Source organism: Kogia breviceps, chromosome 14 (genome assembly GCF_026419965.1).
Source record: "Kogia breviceps isolate mKogBre1 chromosome 14, mKogBre1 haplotype 1, whole genome shotgun sequence".
NCBI classification, from domain to species: Eukaryota; Metazoa; Chordata; class Mammalia; order Artiodactyla; family Physeteridae; genus Kogia; species Kogia breviceps.
Window position 1 is genome coordinate 60,162,565 of NC_081323.1, and position 19,522 is coordinate 60,182,086.

General features: G+C 48.2%; 1 protein-coding gene across 2 annotated transcripts in view; it reads left to right on the top strand.

Annotated features, from left to right (window-relative positions):
• The window catches only part of ABAT (4-aminobutyrate aminotransferase), an 88,509-nt gene extending 69,584 nt beyond the window's left edge, over window positions 1-18,925 (top strand). For both annotated transcript variants that reach the window (XM_059038436.2, XM_067012627.1), the window contains exons 7-16: window positions 2,848-2,928; window positions 3,528-3,620; window positions 4,130-4,192; window positions 6,600-6,663; window positions 7,143-7,291; window positions 10,897-11,034; window positions 11,849-12,016; window positions 13,296-13,442; window positions 15,744-15,855; window positions 17,399-18,925. In XM_059038436.2, the coding sequence (XP_058894419.1) occupies window positions 2,848-2,928; window positions 3,528-3,620; window positions 4,130-4,192; window positions 6,600-6,663; window positions 7,143-7,291; window positions 10,897-11,034; window positions 11,849-12,016; window positions 13,296-13,442; window positions 15,744-15,855; window positions 17,399-17,520 (1,137 nt within the window). In that variant the 3' untranslated portion in view covers window positions 17,521-18,925. The remainder of the gene's footprint in view (window positions 1-2,847; window positions 2,929-3,527; window positions 3,621-4,129; window positions 4,193-6,599; window positions 6,664-7,142; window positions 7,292-10,896; window positions 11,035-11,848; window positions 12,017-13,295; window positions 13,443-15,743; window positions 15,856-17,398) is intronic.
• Window positions 18,926-19,522: the final 597 nt, after the last annotated feature.

Sequence of the window (19,522 nt, forward strand, 5' to 3'; positions counted from 1 at the left end):
TGAGTGCTGGGGCCTCCCTATCCTTGGGTTTCCTCCGATGGGGTGATGCCACCATTTGGATTTGCATTGAGTTTATTACACGATTGAGTCTGAGAGAGAGAGGGGTGCCTGAGAAGTTCCCAAATCCCAGGCTCAATCAAACCTTCCATACTTTTTAATTCGATGTTTTTATTTTTATTATTTATTTATTTATTTGGCTGTGCCTCTCGGCTTGCTGGATCTTAGTTCCCTGACCAGGGATTGAACCTGCACCCTTGGCAGTGAAAGCGCCGAGTCCTAACCGCTGGACCGCCAGGGAATTCCAGACTCAGTGTTTTTATTTTTGACTAATTTCAGATTTACAAGTTGTAAAGATAGTTCCCATCTACCTTTTACCCAGTTTCCCCCAATGTTAACACCTCACCTCTCTATGGTACCCTTGTCAAAACTAAGAAATTAACGTTGGTGCATTACCTACTACAGACTTTATTCAGATTTCCCCAGTTTTTCCACTAGTGTCCATTATTTTGGTCCCCAGAATCCAATCCAGTATGCTGCATTGCATTTAGTACAATCCCTTTCTATTACCCAAATCCACTTCCTGATGACCTCATTGCTTATCCATTGAGCAGACCCCTCCCAGACTCTTCCCAATCCTTCCAGGGGGCACTGGCTAGACCTGGAGGGACTGGACCGCTCTATTCTTATCCCCATTTGCATTTCCATTTGTGTCTTTTCCATAATGGTAGACACGTGTCATCATTATACATTTATCAAAACCCATAGAAAGTACAACACTCAGTGAACCCTAAAGTAAAATGGTAACATTCTTTTCACCCGACATTTTTCCCGCAGTACAGCATCACCTTCAGTTAATGTGCCTTCGTTTACTTAACCTAATGTTGGCATTTAGAGTGGTTCTCTTTTTTGTTGTAAATAGCACTCCCTCCTTTCCTGGGTATCAGAAGCGAGTGGCTGTTTAGCATCAGGTTTGCACTGTTGATTTCCTTACAGAGGGAAATCCTTCTCTGGATGCACATCTATCAAAATGGTGTGGGGTGTGGGGGGGGAATTTTTCTAACACTGCTTTTTCATATGCAGCTCATTCATTTATTAACCAGCTCCCTCATCAGATTGCTCTCCTAAGGCTCATTCTATTTAGAAATTGCAGAGCTACTGAAGCCTCTTTTTTCCCTGTTTTTTTCTTTTTTAATTGAAGTGTAATTCACATGCGGTCAAATCCATCCTTTGCAGGTACAGTTCTGTGGGTTTCAACAAATGCATAATCTGGGAATTCCCTGGTGGTCCAGTGGTTACGACTCCACGCTTCCACTGCAGGGGGCACAGGTTTGCTATCTGCTCGGGGAACTAAGATCTCACAAGCCACGCGGTGCAGCCAAAAAATAAATAAATAAAAATTTAAAAAATTTTAAAAATGCATAATTGTACAGGCGCTGTCAAAACCTGGACATTTGCACACCCATGTTCATACTGTTCACAGTAGCCCAAAGGTGGAAGCAACCTAAGTGTCCATCAGCAGATAAACAGATACAGGAAATGTGGCAGATCCATACAGTGGAGTATTATTCAGCCTTAAAAAGGAAAGGAGGGGAAAAAAAGAAAAAAATCTGCCGTATGCTGTAACATGGATGAACCTAGAGGTCATTATGCTAAATGAAATAAGCTAGTCGCAGAAGGACACATAATGTTTGATTTCACTTATTTCCGGTGGTTAGCGTCCTCAAAATCAGAGACAGGAAGTAGAATGCTGGTGGCCAGGGGCTGGGGGGAGGGGAGAATAGGGAGTCAGTGTTTAGTGGGGGGCAGAGCTCCAGTTTTGTAAGATGAAAGAGTTCTGGAGACAGATGGTGACGATGGTTGCATAACAATATGAATATTCTTAACATTACTGAGAACTATATGCTTAGAAATGACTAAGGTGGTAAATTTTATGTTACTTGTTTTTTAACCACAATCCAAAAAAATCCAGACGCAAACCGTTCATCTCTCCAGACATTCCCCTGAGCCCATGGGTAGTCGATCGCACCCCAGCCCCTGACAGCTATGAGCTGTTTTCTGTCCCAATAGTTCTGCCTTTTCCAGAATGTCGTAGGAGTGGAGCCCTGCAGCGGGTGACCCTTTGATTCCAGCTTCTTTCACTTGGCATGGTGACTTTGAGATTCTCCCGTGTTGTTAAGTGTGTGGGTAGATTGTTCCATTTCATTGCTGAGCAGTGTTCCATGGTGTGCATATACCATGGTCTATTTATCGTTTCCCCAGTGGAAGGACATTTGGGCTGTTTCCGTTTCTTGGCAACTGAAGAGAAAAGCCACCACAAACCTTCATATCCATTCACATCTTTGTGTCTGACACATGCTGTCATTCTTCTCTTAGGTAAATACCTCAGAGCGAACTGCTGGGTCATAGGGTGTGTGTCTGTTTAACATTATAGGAAACTGCCAACGTGTTTTCCAAAGTGGCTGCACGATGTTACATCCCCACCAGCCATGAATGAGAATTCTCACCAGTAATTGTTATTGTCCATTTTTTTGTTTTTCAATCATTCTGATTTTTTTTTGAAGATTACAGATTCAGAGGGAGGTGCAAAAAATAGTACAAAGCGGTCCCATGTATTTTCCATCCAGTTTCCCCCAATGGTAGCGTCTTACCTAGTGATAGCGCAATATCCCAACCAAGAAATTGACACTTTGTTTTAAACCCAGAGCAATCCTATTGGATTTCTCTAGAAACGCAGGGAAGTATATTGTTCCCCACAGCATGGAACGCATCTGCTCTGAAAGGCATCGCCGGTGGGTGGGAGCTGGGTCAGGTCGAGAAGTCACTGCTGGTCTCCTGGATTTTTTGCAGAGCACATTCATCAACAGACCTGCCCTCGGAGTCTTTCCTCCTGAGAACTTTGTGGAGAAGCTCCGGGAGTCGCTGCTCTCAGTGAGTCCGTGGGGACAGCTTGCCACCACGAGAACCCGCCTCTGCCCTTCACCGCGCTGGCCTGCAGCTCTGATCTCCAGGAGGCTGGAGCAGCAGGGAAGGAAAGGACCGAGATCCATAATGATTAAGGATGGAATGTTTCTACTTCAGTCTTGCTCTTCATGCTGTTTCTTTCATGAAGAGTCTTTTTAATTTTCCTTTGCAAGAAAAGCTGGGAAAAAGGGAACCCGGGGAAGTTAGTATTGATGCCACAACAGGACCTTTGCCTGTGCCCTTCAGTCTTCCTTTGGGTTTCAGTTGCTACAAGGATTAGAGTCCTTCAGAACCCCGAATTCCCACCTGTAAAATGTGGGTGTCTCCGGGCAGAGGTTGCGTCAGGAGGGACGTCTGGGCTTTTCTTCGCCTTTTTTCCTCTCTGGCCTCCAGCCTGGGGCCTTTTGGGGCCTCTCGTCCACCCTCCCAGTCAGACTGCTTCCGGGACTGCATCCCTGTTTCCCTCCCAGCCTCCCACAGCCTCCAGGGCCCAGTGTACAGCCCCTGCAGAGGCCCCGCTCCAGCTGGGGGGGATGGGGAGCCCACAGCTATTTCCCTCCCCACAGGTGGCTCCTAAAGGGATGTCGCAGCTCATCACGATGGCCTGCGGCTCCTGCTCCAACGAAAACGCCTTCAAGACCATCTTCATGTGGTACCGGGTAAGGTTCGGGGCTTGTATGCATGCAACGTGCACGCGCGTGCACACACACACACACACACACACACACACAGAGGCTCCCCAGCCCCCAGCCACACACTCAGCCCTTGTCCAACTGTTCATCCCAGCTGGCCGGAGTATTGGACATCAGTGGCCATGGTCGAAATCCAGGGAGGGCCACTGCCTGGACCGGGTTTTCCAAACATCCTGGCAGCGTGTAGTGTAAAACCTCCCCAGTGTCCTTATACTGTGTTGCCTGAAATAACATACCATCTCACAGATCTTCATTGTTGCCAATAGAATAGTAAAGCAACTTATTCATCCATCTATTTATTTCATCACAAGGACAGTGAATGGTCTCATGCTTCAGTCCATACGTGTAACGTCGACGTATATGATCAGCTCTTGAGAAAGCATCCCCTCGTTGACTAGATGTTGGTTTGGGTGGAAAGTGGGAGCCCTTCCTGCCCCAGAGCGTCTCTGAGAGTTTATTCTGTTCCGTTTTATCAGAGCAAGGAAAGGGGCCAATCGGGTTTCTCCAAAGAGGAGCTGGAGACGTGCATGATCAACCAGGTGAGCCCAGCATCCCCTCCACCTCGTGCGTGGGGCCCTGTCCTCCTCAAGTAGGAGGGTGTCTTCGTTAGCACGGGCTGCCATAACAAAAACCCTAGACAGGGTGGCCTAAGCAACAGACGTGTATGATGTATTTTCTCATAGTTCTGGAGGCTGGAAGTCCAAGGTCAAGGTGCTGGCCAATCCAGTTTCCCAGGGCGGGCTCTCTTCCTGGCTTGGGGATGGCCACCTTCTCACTGTGTCCTCCCTCTGTCTCGGGGAGAGGGAGCAGGCTCTCTGGTGTCCATTCCTATAAGGGCACTAATCCCATCACAGGGCCCCAACCGCATGACCTCGTCCAACCCTAAGTACCACCCAAAGACCCCATGTTCAGATACTATTACCCTGGGGGTTAGGGCTTCAATATATGAATTTGAGGGGGACTTAAACATTCAGTCCACAACAAGGGATTCCCCAAGCATTCCAACCCCCTAGTCCATTCCCTTGGTTTCAAGGCTGGCCGAGTGGAACTCTTCCGAATAGCACTCATCAGTTTCCCAGGACAGCTGCCTGTATTTGACCTGTCTAAAGTGGCATTTCATGTATTCTCTAGAATAATCCAAAATGTCAACACAAATGTATGTGCAAGGGTATTCACCCATTGGTGTTTAGATTGGCAGCCACCTGTATATCCAGTAATGGGGAAAGATGGATTAAGTGTAGGGGTTCCAAGTGGAACCCCAGCAGTTCAGGGAGGCACCAAGGGTGCCAGTGTTGGGGTACAACAGTCGGGGGTGCAGGGGGAAGACCAAGTAAGGCTCCAAGCTTCCCAGCCAGCTTCAATCAGAGCAAGCCAGCCCTTCCCCTAAATCCCACTATGATTGAGGCAGAAGTGTATACCACTTTTAAAAAGGTGGGGGCGGGTGTTTGCAGATCAAGAGCCACTGAACTCAGTTACCCACTGTGTCCAAACACAAAGTTCTGCAGCCAGAATAATCACAAAGGGTTTCTCTTGGCCTGGAGACATGTGTGCTATAATTTAGTGAAAACAGTGGGATGTAAATTGTATAGACACTGTGCTCTCAACTATGTATATCAGCATAGGGGCACAACTCAGAGATATTGGGGGTTTGGTTCCAGATCACCCCAATAAAGCAAATATCGCAATAAAGCGAGTCACATGATTTTTTTTTAGTTTCTCAGTGCATAGAAAAGTTATGTTTATACTATACTGTAGTCCATTAAATGTGCAATAGCCTTACGTCTTTAAAAAATGTACACACGTTAATTCAAAAATACTTCATTGCTGAAAAATGCTAACCATCATCTGAGCCTTCAGGGAGTTGTAGTAGTAACATCACAGATCACCGATTGCAGGTCACCATGACAAGCAGAATAATAACCCAAAAGTCGCAAATATCGTGAGAATTACCAAAATATGACACAGAGACATGAAGTGAGCAAATGCCGTTGGAAAATGACTCCAGTAAACTTGTTCCATGCAGGGTTGCCACAAACCTTTTTGTAAAGAAACGCAACATCTGTGAAGTGCAATAAAACAAGTTGTGCCTTATATATCACATTTGGAGACTAACAAAGGAAAATGACAAGAGGGCATTCTGGGATTTGTGGGAAGAGGTCTTGGAGCTTTTCTCGGGGGGTCTCAGGGACCCAGTGGAGATCAGCCAGCCTGAGAAAATGCTGTACAACCTCCCAGAGACTCAGGAGCCCCCAAGGTGGCCTCTGCAGTGTCCCCAGCGGCTCCTGAGTCACTGGAGGCAGGTCTGATTCCCTTGCCAGCTGGAGGGTCAGAAGGCAGTGCTGCTGTGCCATTCACTTGGGGCTGGGAGAAGACTGGGGTTCATGAGTCCCTTCTGAGCTCAGGGGCAGCCCCGTGGGGAGAGGGAAAGCTGGGGGTCCCACCCTCCTGCTCTGGCCCAGCAGACCTCGTCCAAAGCCTGGGCATGTCCTGTGAGGGGCCCAGCTCAACCTCAGGTCACAGGAGGCAGGTACCACCACCAGCACCTGGCCCACCTGTGGGCTGTAGGAGCAGTCCGGGGGTCAGGGAGACCGAGACAGGGGAGTTTGAAGAACCTGCCAGTGATGGAAAGGAGAAAGGTGGGTGGTGAGGGCCCAGGGCCAGCGTGCTGGCCAACCTTCAGGCTTGACCGAGAAAAATGGGCCCACGTGGTGCAGAACTTGTGAGAAGACAGAGGTTCAGATATCTATTTCATGAAATCTCTTGATAAAAAACAAACAGAAAACACCACGTGTGGGCTGGATACAGACCTCTGGAGTCCAGTTTGTAACTTCTGCCTGAGAGGGGATCCCGGTTCTCCTGAGACTTTTGTGCTCCTCGAGGTTCGAGGGGGCCACTATGTAGGTCCCCAGCTCACAACCCTGACTGACGGCTGTTTCTTGGTTCCAGGCCCCCGGGTGCCCCGACTACAGCATCCTCTCCTTCATGGGTGCCTTCCATGGGAGGACCATGGGTAAGGAGGGCCGTGAGATCCCAAGGTGGCAGGTAGAGTAATAATAACAGCAACAACAATAGTGACAGCTGCCTCTGATCTGGCAACTTCCACGTATTGTCTCATCGATTGCATACCATTCCCTGGAGACTGGGGATGGCTGTTGCCACTTTGCAGGTGTGGAAACTGAGGCTCAGCAAGGGAAGGAACATTCCAAGGCCATGCAGTGGCAGAGCTAGGATTTGAATCCTTGTCTCTCTTCCTTCAAAGTCTGTGTTAGTCTGTGATCAGAGAGCAAAGACACACACACACACACACACACACACACACACACACACACACACAGATTAAGACACATGGGTGCCACTTCAGCTTCAGGATGTTCCCAGAACTGGGGTTCTGCAGGCACCAGGCCTCCCTGGGCTGCCCCATCTCCTCCTCAGAGACGGTCCATCCTCCTTCCCTGAGCCAACCTCTGCTCTCTGTTGTGCTGGGCTTAGGTTGCTTAGCGACCACGCACTCCAAAGCTATTCACAAGATCGACATCCCTTCCTTCGACTGGCCCATTGCACCATTCCCACGGCTGAAGTATCCTCTGGAAGAGTTTGTGAAAGAGAACCAACAAGAAGAGGCCCGTTGTCTAGAAGAGGTAACCCCCAGGTCCTCCCCTCACCTCCCCCTCAACCCCTCACCCCAAGACTTAGCCCCGGGGAAGAGGAACACACAAAGAGTTTATCCAAGGACCTGTGTGGCGCTCCCTGGGTGGGACGGAGGGACGGGGGCGCTTTGTGTCCTGATGTTCCACGTTAGGAAAGGTACTGAGACATTGGTTTTGCCACCCAGCCTCCATCACCCCGCTTCTGGTACCAACTTCTGTATCATGTGAGTTTCTCTGGGGACAAGCTTCATTGACTCTGGAGTAAGAGAAAATGAATTGATGGAAAGAATACAGGGCAGCTCATAGGAAAAACAATTCCATGGGATCCTGTAGTCCACTGTTTGTCAGTCTTCTCCAGAATCCTGGGGCTTTTTTGGGAGCCCTAGAGGTTGCAGTGGGGGCGGGGAAGGACTAAGGATGGGCAACCCTGGTCCCCGTGTCTCCACTTCAACCAGAACAGCTCCCCCTTTGATCTGTCCCCTATATTGGGGTTCCACATTGGAAGATTCTGTTGCAGGGTGGGCGGTAGTGGGGAATGGCTATCACCCTTCAGATTTGGATTTGAGCTCAAATAAGGCTGGTTTGCCTCTTAAGCTCATCATTCTTTTTAACTAATAGTTAACATCTACTAGGTGTAAAGCAAGGTGCTAGGCGCCGGGTATTTAGTGGTAAATAAAAGAGACAAGGTGATTCAGTCCAAGCAAAATAAGGCAAGCTAAATGTCACTACAGCTTTTCTAGTAACTACATTTTTTTAAAAGTAAAACTAATTGGGTGAAATTAATTTTAATAACATTTTATTGAACCCAGTGTATCGAAAATATTGTGTCAACACGTCATTAATATTTAAAAATTATTGATGACATGTTTTTATATTCTTTTTTTTTTTCGTGTTAAATCTTTGAAACACTGTGTGCATTTTGCACGTAGAGCACATCTCAGTTCGGACCAGCTACATTCCAAGTGCTTGATAGCCACATGTCTTTCCTGCGTCCTATCAGAGAATATAGGGTAGTCAGAAACACAGCACTGGACAAATAAGCAAGAAAATAGCCATATGGTGACAAATTGCAAATGACACTCTGATTGCAAAGAAAAGCTTCTTAGAGCTTCCTTGGGGCAATTGGTGAGACCGAGGCTAAAATTGCATCATCCAAATAGAAGGTTTTTCCTTAATTCTGCATAACAGAGAAAGATTGTACTTGTTACTCTATCCAGGTGTATGGTTTGGGTTTTGTCAATTATGTGTAATTATTAAACTATTAATAAAGTATCACAATTATTTTTTTATGTTTTATATATTTATTTTTATCTTTGGCTGCATTGGGTCTTCACTGCTGCACGAGGGCTTTCTTTAGTTGCGGTGAGCGGGGGCTACTCCTCATCGCAGTGCGCGGGCTTCTCATTGCAGTGGCTTCTCGTTGTGGAGCGCGGGCTCTAGATGCGCAGGCTCAGTAGTTGTGGCGTGCAGGCTCAGTAGTTGTGGCGCACGGGCTTAGTTGCTCCGCGGCATGTGGGATCTTCCCGGACCAGGGGTCAAGCCCGTGTCCTCTGCATTGGCAGGCGAATTCTTAACCACTGCACCACCAGGGAAGCCCCAAGTATCACAATTATTAGTCTTTAATTATCTGTAAGAAGATGCCCATTTTGGAGCAAGAGTTCAAGAAATATAACCTCTTGGGGAAAATAAGATGCTTTTCTCACTGTTAACAGTTAAAATTTTTTTTCTTATAATGACCTATAATGGAGGAGAATCTGAAAAAGAATGTGTGTGTGTGTGTGTGTGTGTGTGTGTGTGTGTGTGTGTGTGTAACTGAGTCATTTTGCTGTACACCAGAAACTAACACATTGTAAATTAACTATACTTCAATTTTTAAAAAGTTAAATATTTTTTTAAATTTTTATTTTTTGGCTGCGTTGGGTCTTCGTTGCTGCACACGGGCTTTTCTCTAGTTGGGGCGAGCAGGGGCTACTCTTTTTTGCGGTGCGCGGGCTTCTCATTGCGGTGGCAAAGTGATTCAGTCATATATATATGTATGTATATATATATTCTTTTTCAGACTCGTTTCTATTATGGATTATTACAAGATATTGAATATAGTTTCCTGTGGTATAAAGTAGGACCTTGTTGGTTATCTGTTTTATATGTAGTAGCTTGTATCTGCTAATGCCAAACTCCTAATTTATCCCTCCCTCCCCACACTTTCCCGTAAGTTTGTTTTTTCTATGTCTGTGAGTCTGATTCTGTTTTGTAAATAAGTTCATCTGTTTTTTTTTTTTTTTTTTCTTTTTTTCTTGGCCGCACCGCGTGGCATGCAGGATCTTAGTTCCCCGACCAGGGATCAAACCCATGCCCCCTGCAGTAGAAGTGCAGTCTTAACCACTGGACCACCAGGGAAGTCCCTGTATGGTTTTTTAGATTCCACATATAAGCGATATCATATGACATTTGTTCTTCTCTGTCTGGCTTATGTCACTTAGTATGATAATCTCTAGGTCCATCTATGTCACTGCAAATAGCATTATTTCATTCTTTTTTATGGCTAAATAATATTCCATTGTATATTTATACCACATCTTCTTTATCCATTCATCTGTGAATGGACATTTAGGTTGCTTCCACCTCTTGGCTATTGTAAATAGTGCTGCTATAAACATAGGGGTGCATGTATCTTTCAAATTAGAGTTTTCTCTGGATATATGCCCAGGAGTGGGATTGCAGGATCATATGGTAACTCTATTTTTACTTTGTTAAGGAACCTCCATACTGTTCTCCACAGAGGCTGTACCAATTTACATTCCCACCAACAGTGTAGGAGGGTTCCCTTATCTCCACACCCTCTCCAGCATTTGTTATTTGTAGACTTTTTAATGATGGCCATTCTGACCGGTGTGAGGTGATACCTCATTGTAGTTTTGATTTGCATTTCCCTAACAATTAGTGATGTTGAGCAGCTTTTCATGTGCCTGTTGGCCATCTGTATCTTCTTTGGAGAAATGTCTGTTAGGTCTGCCCATTTTTTGATTGGGTTGTTTGGTTTTTTGTTATTGAGTTGTACGAGCTGTTTGTATATTTTGGAAATTAAGTCCTTATCAGTCGCATCGTTTGCAGATATTTTCTTCCAGTCTGTAGGTTGTCTTTTCCTTTTGTTTATGGTTTACTTTGCTGTGCAAAAGCTTCTAAGTTTGATTCGGTCCCATTTGTTTATTTTTGCTTTTGTTTCTATTGCCTTGGGAGACCATCTAAGAAAACACTGCTACAGTTTATGGCAGAGAAAGTTCTGCCTTTGTTCTCTCCTAGGAGTTTTATGGTACTGTGTCTTATATTGAATATTTAAATCTTTAAGCCATTTTGAGTTTATTTTGTGTGTGGTGTGAGGGTGTGCTCTAACTTCATTGATGTACATGCGGCTGTCCAGCTTTCCCAGCATCACTTGCTGAAGAGACTGTCTTCTCCATTGTGTATTCTATCTAATGATAAGACACTATGACATTTTCAACTTCAATTCCAGGGGTCCGCAGCACCCCACATGCCCATCCTCAGAGGCTGCCCAGGAGCCTCCATGAGCCCTTGCCATGTCCCCCTTTGGAATCCAGGTGGAGGACCTGATCGTGAAATACCGGAAGAAGAAGAAGACGGTGGCCGGAGTCATCGTGGAGCCCATCCAGTCTGAGGGTGGAGACAACCACGCGTCAGACGACTTCTTCCGGAAGCTGAGGGACATCTCCAGGAAGGTCAGCACACAGGGCCAGGGCTGGACGGGACCACGGGCCATTTCCAGTTGGTTTTCCAGAGCAAAGAGTTAGCCTGGCGTCCTTGTAAACTTCCAGATGTTCAGAGGCTGCCTGTCGGCCTCACGAGTAGAGAAGTTGGGGGTGAGGGCAGGACAGGGGATTCTCCCCTAAAATCTTATTCCAAAGTCAGCCTCCGACCTGCTGTCTTAGTCGGGGACGCTCCCCATCAAGAGAACGTCCTGGGGAAAGCCTCAGCCTTCCTCCCTCTTTTTTCTAGCGATCCCACCTCATCTTTCAGCCCATTGTGGTCCACAGTGAACAGAAGCCAAATGAACAAACCATGTTAATATCATGTCTATTTTAATGTCTTGCACGTATAACTGGCCCCGTCCAAGCAGTCAGTTCACAGATAAAGGTGACATGACATGAGTTGATTTAAACACAAATGCTAAGTAAATCATAGTTCGGGTGATGAGCAGAGCTGGCAAACGCTGCAGCGGAAGTTTGGGAAATGGGGCTGCCTTACAGTTGGAACACGCTTCCTTCTGAGCAGGTCAGCTTGCTCAGGGACCGAAGCCAATGGTTCAGGGAGCATTTGATGTTCCGGTTTCGTACCGGCTGAGCAGTCTGAGGCCACGTGCAGACACAGCCCTGCTGGAACTGCCCTCCCGCCACCTTAGTTTGGTTTTGCACAGCCCAAGAACACGGGCTTGGTTTGAGGTTCAGAAAGCAGTGTCTCTTGGGCTGGATTTGGGGGTCCGAGGTGGGCGAGTTGCGCTGGGTGTTTATTTCCCCTTCATTCCATCCCGGCCAGCACGGCTGTGCCTTCTTGGTGGATGAGGTCCAGACTGGAGGAGGCTGCACCGGCAAGTTCTGGGCCCACGAGCACTGGGGCTTGGATGACCCAGCGGACGTGATGACCTTCAGCAAGAAGATGATGACCGGGGGCTTCTTCCACAAGGAGGAGTTGAGGCCCAACGCTGTGAGTGTGGACCTGCCTGCCCACCCGTCTCTCCTGCCCAGGGCAGGGGAGGGAGGCGGGGCAAGGGGCATCGACTTCTCATTACTGCTTCTTTCTCACCAACAAGGAACTAAGTGAATACCTAATGTGTCACAGAGGTTTCCTAAAGCCTAATTCTTATCAATTTAATTTAAAGCCAATGATTACGATTACCCCAGCTCTCTCTGCAGGGCTGACTTCATAGCAGTCCATTGTCAGGCTTCTATTTTTTTGCTTTTTGCACAAGCAAAAATATTGTTATTAGCTGCTGCTGTGGATGGAGCATTTGCTCTGTGCCTGGCCCAGTTCTAAGTATTCCTCTTGTACTTTTAATCCTTACAACAGTCTAACGAAGTAGATGGTATTTTTCTCTCCCAATTTGCTAATGAGGAATCAGGCACAGAGAGGTTAAGTAAGTTGTCTAAGGTTACACAGCCTGTTAAGTGACAAAGTCAAGATTTAAACCCAGAGCTCATACTCTAAACCATTTTACTGTACTGCCACTTGTACATATGGATTCTTATACACACACACACATGCACAGAGTCATCAAGGGCCCAGGATCGTTCCTTCCACCATTCCTGCATGTAGCTTCTACCCTCAAGGTCACTTCATGATCCAAAATGGCTACTGGAGCACCGTCTCAATTTGACGCAGTAGGAAGGAAAAAGGAGGGAAGGATAAAGTGGCCCTCTTCTTGTCTTTAAGCAGCCTTCCCAGAAATCCCACAACTGAGACTGTCAGTTGTGGGATTCTGTTTCTACCAATTTTGTTTCTACCACTTTTGACTAAGATCTGGTCACATGGCCACTCCTAGTTGCAAGAGAGGCTGGGAAGTGTGTTTTAGTTGGCTGCATTGACACCCTGAACGGGGAGTAAAGCGGGTGTTCTTTGAGGGTCAGACTGCCACCAATCCATGCCTGACTCCACCTCCTAAGGGCTATATTTTCACAGACAAATCACTCAACCTCTCGGCACCTCAGCTTCCTCCTTTATAAAATGAGGATCACAGTAATTAGGGCTCAACCGTCTCGATTTCCCCAGGACTGAGGGATTTCCCAGGACCTGGACAAGTTGGTGTCCCTAATAGTAGTACCTGCCTACAGGGTTGCTGTTACGGAGAGATTTTGGTGAGACCATATGCGTTATCCTCCCAGCACTTAGTAGCTACTCGCTGGGTTAGTCTCTCTCCTCTTAAATGGGGAGAAGTGTGTCTGAGGGTGTGCCTGGAACCCTTCTGATGCCCCGTGTCTTGTTCCAGCCTTACCGGATCTTCAACACGTGGCTGGGGGACCCGTCCAAGAACCTGCTGCTGGCTGAGGTCATTAACATCATCAAGCGGGAGGACCTGCTGAGTAACGCGGCCCACGCTGGGAAGGTCCTGCTCACGGGACTGCTGGACCTCCAGGTACTCCGCCCGGCCCCGCCCCGGCCCTCCCGGATCCCCATCCACGGCTCCCCACGGCCCCCGCGGGCAATAGCTGAGCTCTTCAGTGTAGCATCACACCCGCTGCCCCAGCGATTTTGAATAGGCTGCGCCATTTCTGTAGGGGGTGCCTTCCCACCACTCCGTCCCAACCCCGTTCCCAGTTCCTGAACTCCCGGTTTTCTGCTGACACTGAGTTCAGGCATCCCTCCTTTGAGAAACCTCCCAAGCATTCCCTGTCTCTCGTTCCCACCCATGTGCCCACTATTCCCTCCTCTGGACCACCTTCTACATCCTGATCACTCCATAGCAGTGGTTGATCTCCAGGGGGATAGATTGCTAGCTATGCACATAACTTCAAAGGTCCTAGTACCCGTACTAAAAGTGAAAAAGAAGGAGCTGAAATTAATTTGAATAATATATTTTACTTAACCCATCATATCCAAAATATTATTTCAACATGCCACCAACATATGCAATAATTCAATATTTCTTATTCTTTTTCTCATAGTAAGTCTTTGAAATCCAGTATGTATTTTACACTTACAGTGCATTCCAATTTGGACTCACATTTCACCAGCTACATGTGGCCACCTCATTGGAGAGTAGAGCTTTTTATTATAATTATTTGTCTTTGTTATGTCTACTCCCTGCCCAACACGCTCTCCTAGATTTGGGGATGGGGGATGCTGCCGGGAGGAACCACAGTGTTTCCAGGACTGGCCAGCCCAGCCCAGGAGTTAGGAGGAGAGATGACCCTCCCCAGAGGGCTGGATACAAAGAGCCATTCCCCCAGGAGCTTGAAGCATCCAGTCACCAGTGAGCTGAGCAGATCCACTGATGGTGATGGTGATGGTGAAATGAGAAGGGATGGTAGTGATAACAGCTTCCATTTACTGAGAGCCTGCTCCTGCCAAGTTCCGTAATAGGGGATCTCACACACTCTTAAGTCCAGTGGTAATGCTGTGGGTGTAGATACCACTATGATCCTTATTTTACAGATGAGGAAACTGAGGTGTAGCGGGTTATTAACTCACCCAAAGTTACACAGCTTCCACTGGGGTTTGAACCTGATTCTTGTAGCCTTCAAAGCCCATGTTCTTTTTTTCTTTTTTTCTATTTTTTGACGGGATCTTAGTTCCCCAACTAGGGATCGAACCCAGGCCCCCAGCAGTGAAAGTGCGGAGTCCTAACCACTGGACCACCAGGGAATTCCCAAGCCCATGTTCTTTTTTTTTTTTTTTTTTTCCAAGCCCATGTTCTTTGCCAGCGTTTACCTCTCTGACATGATCAAGGACATAACAATAATTATTATTATTGTTTATTATTATTATTTCCATTAATTGAGAACTTGCTCTGTGCCAAACATTGTGTTAAGTGCCTTATCTCATTTAATCCTCAGAATAGGATTGCTGCAGTTAGGGGGCGGGGGGAAAGCAGGTCCCCCCTGCAGTTAAATTTAAATTTCACAAGTCTGAAGCCCAGGAGGGAAAGGCAGACACTGGACTTGGTTCCAGTCACAGGGCAGAGGCAGGAGCTTGTGGGACCACCATCTTCCTCTCCCAGGCAGGGATGCCAGATTTAGCAAATTACAATACAGGACACCTGGTTAAATTTAAAAGATGGCAACTAATTTTTTTTTTTTTTTTAGCGTACGTATATCCCATGCAATGTTTGGGACATATGTATACTAAAAAATTAGAAGTTGCATATCTGAAATTTAACTGGGTGCCCTGTTTTTCTTCTGGCACCCTTACACAGAACAACTTGAAGTTAGGAAACTATAATTATCCTCATTTTCTGGATGAGAATGGGAGCTTTAAACCCAGATCTGCCTGATTGCAGACTCTGAAGGGGCAAGTGTGGCTGTTGAGATAGCTGAGCACCTCTAACTGTGCCGTAGCTCTAGGGGGAGTTTCTTTTTCTTTTCTTGGGCTGGATTTGCATTTAGACTGAGGCTGGGCAGGGGTAGGTGCTAGGAAAAGCCTCTGGGAAGGGTGGAAGGATTGGGCCCTTGCCTCCTGTCAGTGTTCCTTCCCCTGTCACCAGCATGGCAGGAGAAATGTCAGGCACTTACTTATGTTCCCTGGTGGGACAGTGGCACCCTGCTTGCAGTTGTTGGTGCTGGAGTATGGGACGTGCCAGGGCCGGGCTCGGCAGGGATCTTGTTGTTCTAAGGCTATCACAAACACAGGCCGCCCCTGTCCTGAGTGGCCATGAGGTCCATGTGGGCTGATGGCTGCCTTCCTTGGCTTTGATGCCGGCCTTGTGTCCCCACTGCAGGCCCGGTACCCCCAGCTCATCAGCAGAGTGAGAGGACGAGGCACCTTCTGCTCCTTCGACACGCCAGATGAATCCATACGGAGTAAACTCATTTCAGTAGCCAGAAACAAAGGTAAGGCAGCCAGGGGTACCCACATTTCCTGGTGGGGGGCCCGGAGGGAGGGGGAGGGGAAGGTGATTCACAGGACTAAAAATCGTCTGAATTGCCTTTCTCAATAGAAGGGAAAGTTACCAGGGAGCTTTCCTTATACATGTATTCATTGAACAATATTCGCCGAGAAGGTGAGGGGTACCCACTCTGGAGAGGGCCAGGAGAGCCAGGGTCCCTTCCTCCAAGGAGCCTGCAGTCTAGCAGGAGGGGTGACATCAAAAGAATCTTCCGTAAACAATCTACTACTGTTCTAAGTCCTAGAACAGAGGAAAAGGAGCTAGAGAACGAATAGCTGGGGAAAATGTCCAGGAAATCAGGGAAGGCTTCCTTGAGGAAGTGGCATTTTACCCTACATCTTGCCGGATGAATAGGGATTGGCCAGGTGAAGAAGATGAGAAGGAGCATTCCGGGCAGGGGAAGGGATGTGTGCCTTTAGCTGGGCGGAATGAGGCATACAGAGGGAGAAAACAAATGCATGGAGTGTAACGAGGGACAGACAGGTGGCAGGAGGTGAATCAGATTCCCGTCAGCCTGGGGATGAGGTTCGAGATTGTGGGCTTTCTCCTAAGAGCTATAGGAGCCATGGAAGTTTTTAGTGGGGCAGATCAGAGAGCCTACTGTGTGTCAAAGCTGGCGTCTTTCACCTGGACCATCTTAGAGAATCCTGCAGCAGCCCTGAAGGGCAGGGGTAATTCGCCTCCTCTTGAGAATGAAAAAAACTGAGTCTCAGGAGATGCTATACAACCCAGCCAAAGAGCCCCATTTAGTCAAAAGTGAAATCGCCCTTTAAAAGAAGCAGATTCCTGGGCTTCCCTGGTGGAGCAGTGGTTGAGAGTCCGCCTGCCGATGCAGGGGACACAGGTTCGTGCCCCGGTCCGGGAAGATCCCACATGCCGTGGAGCGGCTGGGCCCGTGAGCCGTGGCTGCTGAGCCTGCGCGTCTGGAGCCTGTGCTCCGCAACGGGAGAGGCCACAATAGTGAGAGGCCCGTGTACCGCAAAAAAAAAAGCAGATTCCAAGAATTCCCTGGTGGTCAGTGGTTAGAACTCCACGCTCTCACTGCCGGGTCCCCAGCTTGGATCCCTGGTTGGGGAACTGAGATCCTGCAAGCTGTGCAGCGCGGCCCCCCCAAAAAAACAAAACTCAGATTCCGTCCTTCATAAGCGCTACTGACCTGCCCACACTTCTGTAATTTACTTCTTATTTTCCTTCCCCGCCACACCACGAGTTTCTGGAAGGCAAGGACTTTGTGTCAGGATTTCTCAATCAGCAGGCCTAGTTCAGGGGCAGCAGAGCTGGCATTCAAAGTTGGAAGGGAGGGAGGGAAGAGAAGGGTGGGTGAGCTGGCTGATGAGAGAGAACGGGAAGGAAGGCTGGCCGGGTGGCTGGAAGGAAGGACAGAACGGTTCGGACGGATGGGGCAGCCACCTGTGCGACCCCGCCCGGCTCCCAGGCCTGTGACTCCGAGCCCAGGCCCCTAACCACCCCCCCGCCTCTCCTTTTAGGCCTGATGCTGGGGGGCTGCGGCGACAAGTCCATCCGCTTCCGTCCCACACTGGTCTTCAGGGACCACCACGCACACCTGTTCCTCAATATTTTCAGCGACATCTTAGCTGACTTCAAGTAAAGAAGCCATTTCCTCCACGGTCTGAGGAAGCCCTGATCTCACCCCTTGTCAAATTGATTAGTTTGCCTAATTCATGTTTTCACTTAAAGTACCAGAGGTGAATGCATAAACTGGAGGATTATTTGTGGGGAGGGGATGTTTTTCATGGCTTGGGGGGAGGGGAGGGGCTGGTTTGCTCTCTCCCTGCAGAGCCAATGGTGCACATTGGTTTTAAGTCCAGAAATTCTGCTTGAGCCCTGGACGTAGTCTTAGTTTGGGCCCCGAGGGTCCTGGCCAGGTATCTGCCACCCTCGACCCCAACGATACCTTTGGAAGCCAGTCAGGGAATGATACCTGCTCCTGGGGCTGGTGGCTGCGACTCCTGGGTTCTGTCCCCTCAAGTGACGCGTTCTGAACGGGGAGAATGCTGGCTCCTCCTGCCCTATGCAAACAGACATGCTTCCCCCTCGCCCCCAGGCCCTGAAGCTCTGAGCGCGTCCCATGCGTGGTCCAGTGACGGGCAGGACAGAGCATATTAAGACAGGAGAGTAGGGACACGGGATTGAGCTTGGGGGTGTGGGAAGGGGTCTTCTGGCCTCCCGAAGAGTAGGGCCACTCCCCCAATCCATCCGGGGATTCCTCTCCAAACTGTGAATTCTCGCCTTCATGGGGCTTCGTCCTGGGAGAATCTCTGGGTGGCATCGCCGACAGGTCTTACTCACCACCCTCGTTCCCCAAATTCCCTCCCTCCCATTAAATGTCAGCCCACACCTCTGTGGAAGGAAAGCTATGCCCGATCATCCCAGGGACACACGCCCAGGAGCATAAGCCCAGGCCTGGGACAGCAGAGACCCCTCCCCCTGTCCCCAGGGCACCTGGGGTCTGACCTTGGACCCCTCACTCTGGGACCCTTTCTCTAGCCTTTTGCTCATCCACCTCTGCTCCACTTCTGAGCTGTCCCAGGAACGGCTTTGCTGCTACGTCAAAGCTGGACCAGGTGTCTTCTTGCTGGAGGCATCATGAATTGAAGGCGCCAGAGCTCCATGCAGGAAAAAGTAGCCTGTTGGTGCAAGGTGGCTTCCTTGTCGTTACCCCTCCAAGTCAGAGATTTTCCTGCCAGGAGTGACTGTGAGATGACCAGGCAGGTGATGCTTAGAGGCTTAATTGGATGATGGCTGAGGCTAAGGGGGTCTCTGCTGGAGGCGAGACAATTTTGGAACTGATTTGACCTCAGATGCTCCTAAAAAGAGCATTTGGTCATCCTCCAGCAATGAGTGTTGTTTAGCGGGTAAATGAAGGAAGTCTGTCCAAAAGGAAGCCACTTGGTCTCCTGGTGCCTTGGTTGACTATTTTGGGAGCCGGGCAGATCAAGATTCTCAGTTCAGCACTTTTCTCTTTTAATAACTGACCATCCAAAGATCTCAAAGTGGTTTGGTTTTTTTCTGCTTCTGCTTTTCAGCAGATTTTGGTCATCATTCTATTTTTGCCAAGAATGAAAGGCAGTCACGTGTTTAACAGATGAGGGGGAATCCCCGAATCCCAGTTCACCCTGCATTCCTGCACTCAGTGCTAATCCGTTGCTTTTAAGGAGCTCTGCCATGTCCAAGGGCATTCTCACTGCCAACTAAATGGAGCCTCCCTCTCTCTGCAAGCTTTCAGTCATTTGTATATTCATTTATTTATCCAATCATTCAATCATGAAACTTGCATTAAATACCTGCTCTGTCCCAGGCCCAGTGCTAAGCACTAGAAATCCAAAGGTGAAATAAAACCTAGTCCCTGCTCTCAAGCGACTCACATCCCACTGGGGACAACAGACTCTTAAACCAACAATTAATGCCATAACAGTCGTATTTGTAGGAACATCAGGAAATCAGAGGGAGTGGCCCGATCCACCTAAGGGTCAGAGGAGGTTCCAAGGAGAAAGCGACATTTGAGCAGGATTTTGCAGGATGAACAAGAGTTCACCAAGTAGACAAGACAAGGTAGAGTGTTGCAGAAAGGGAACAGCATATGCAAAGAC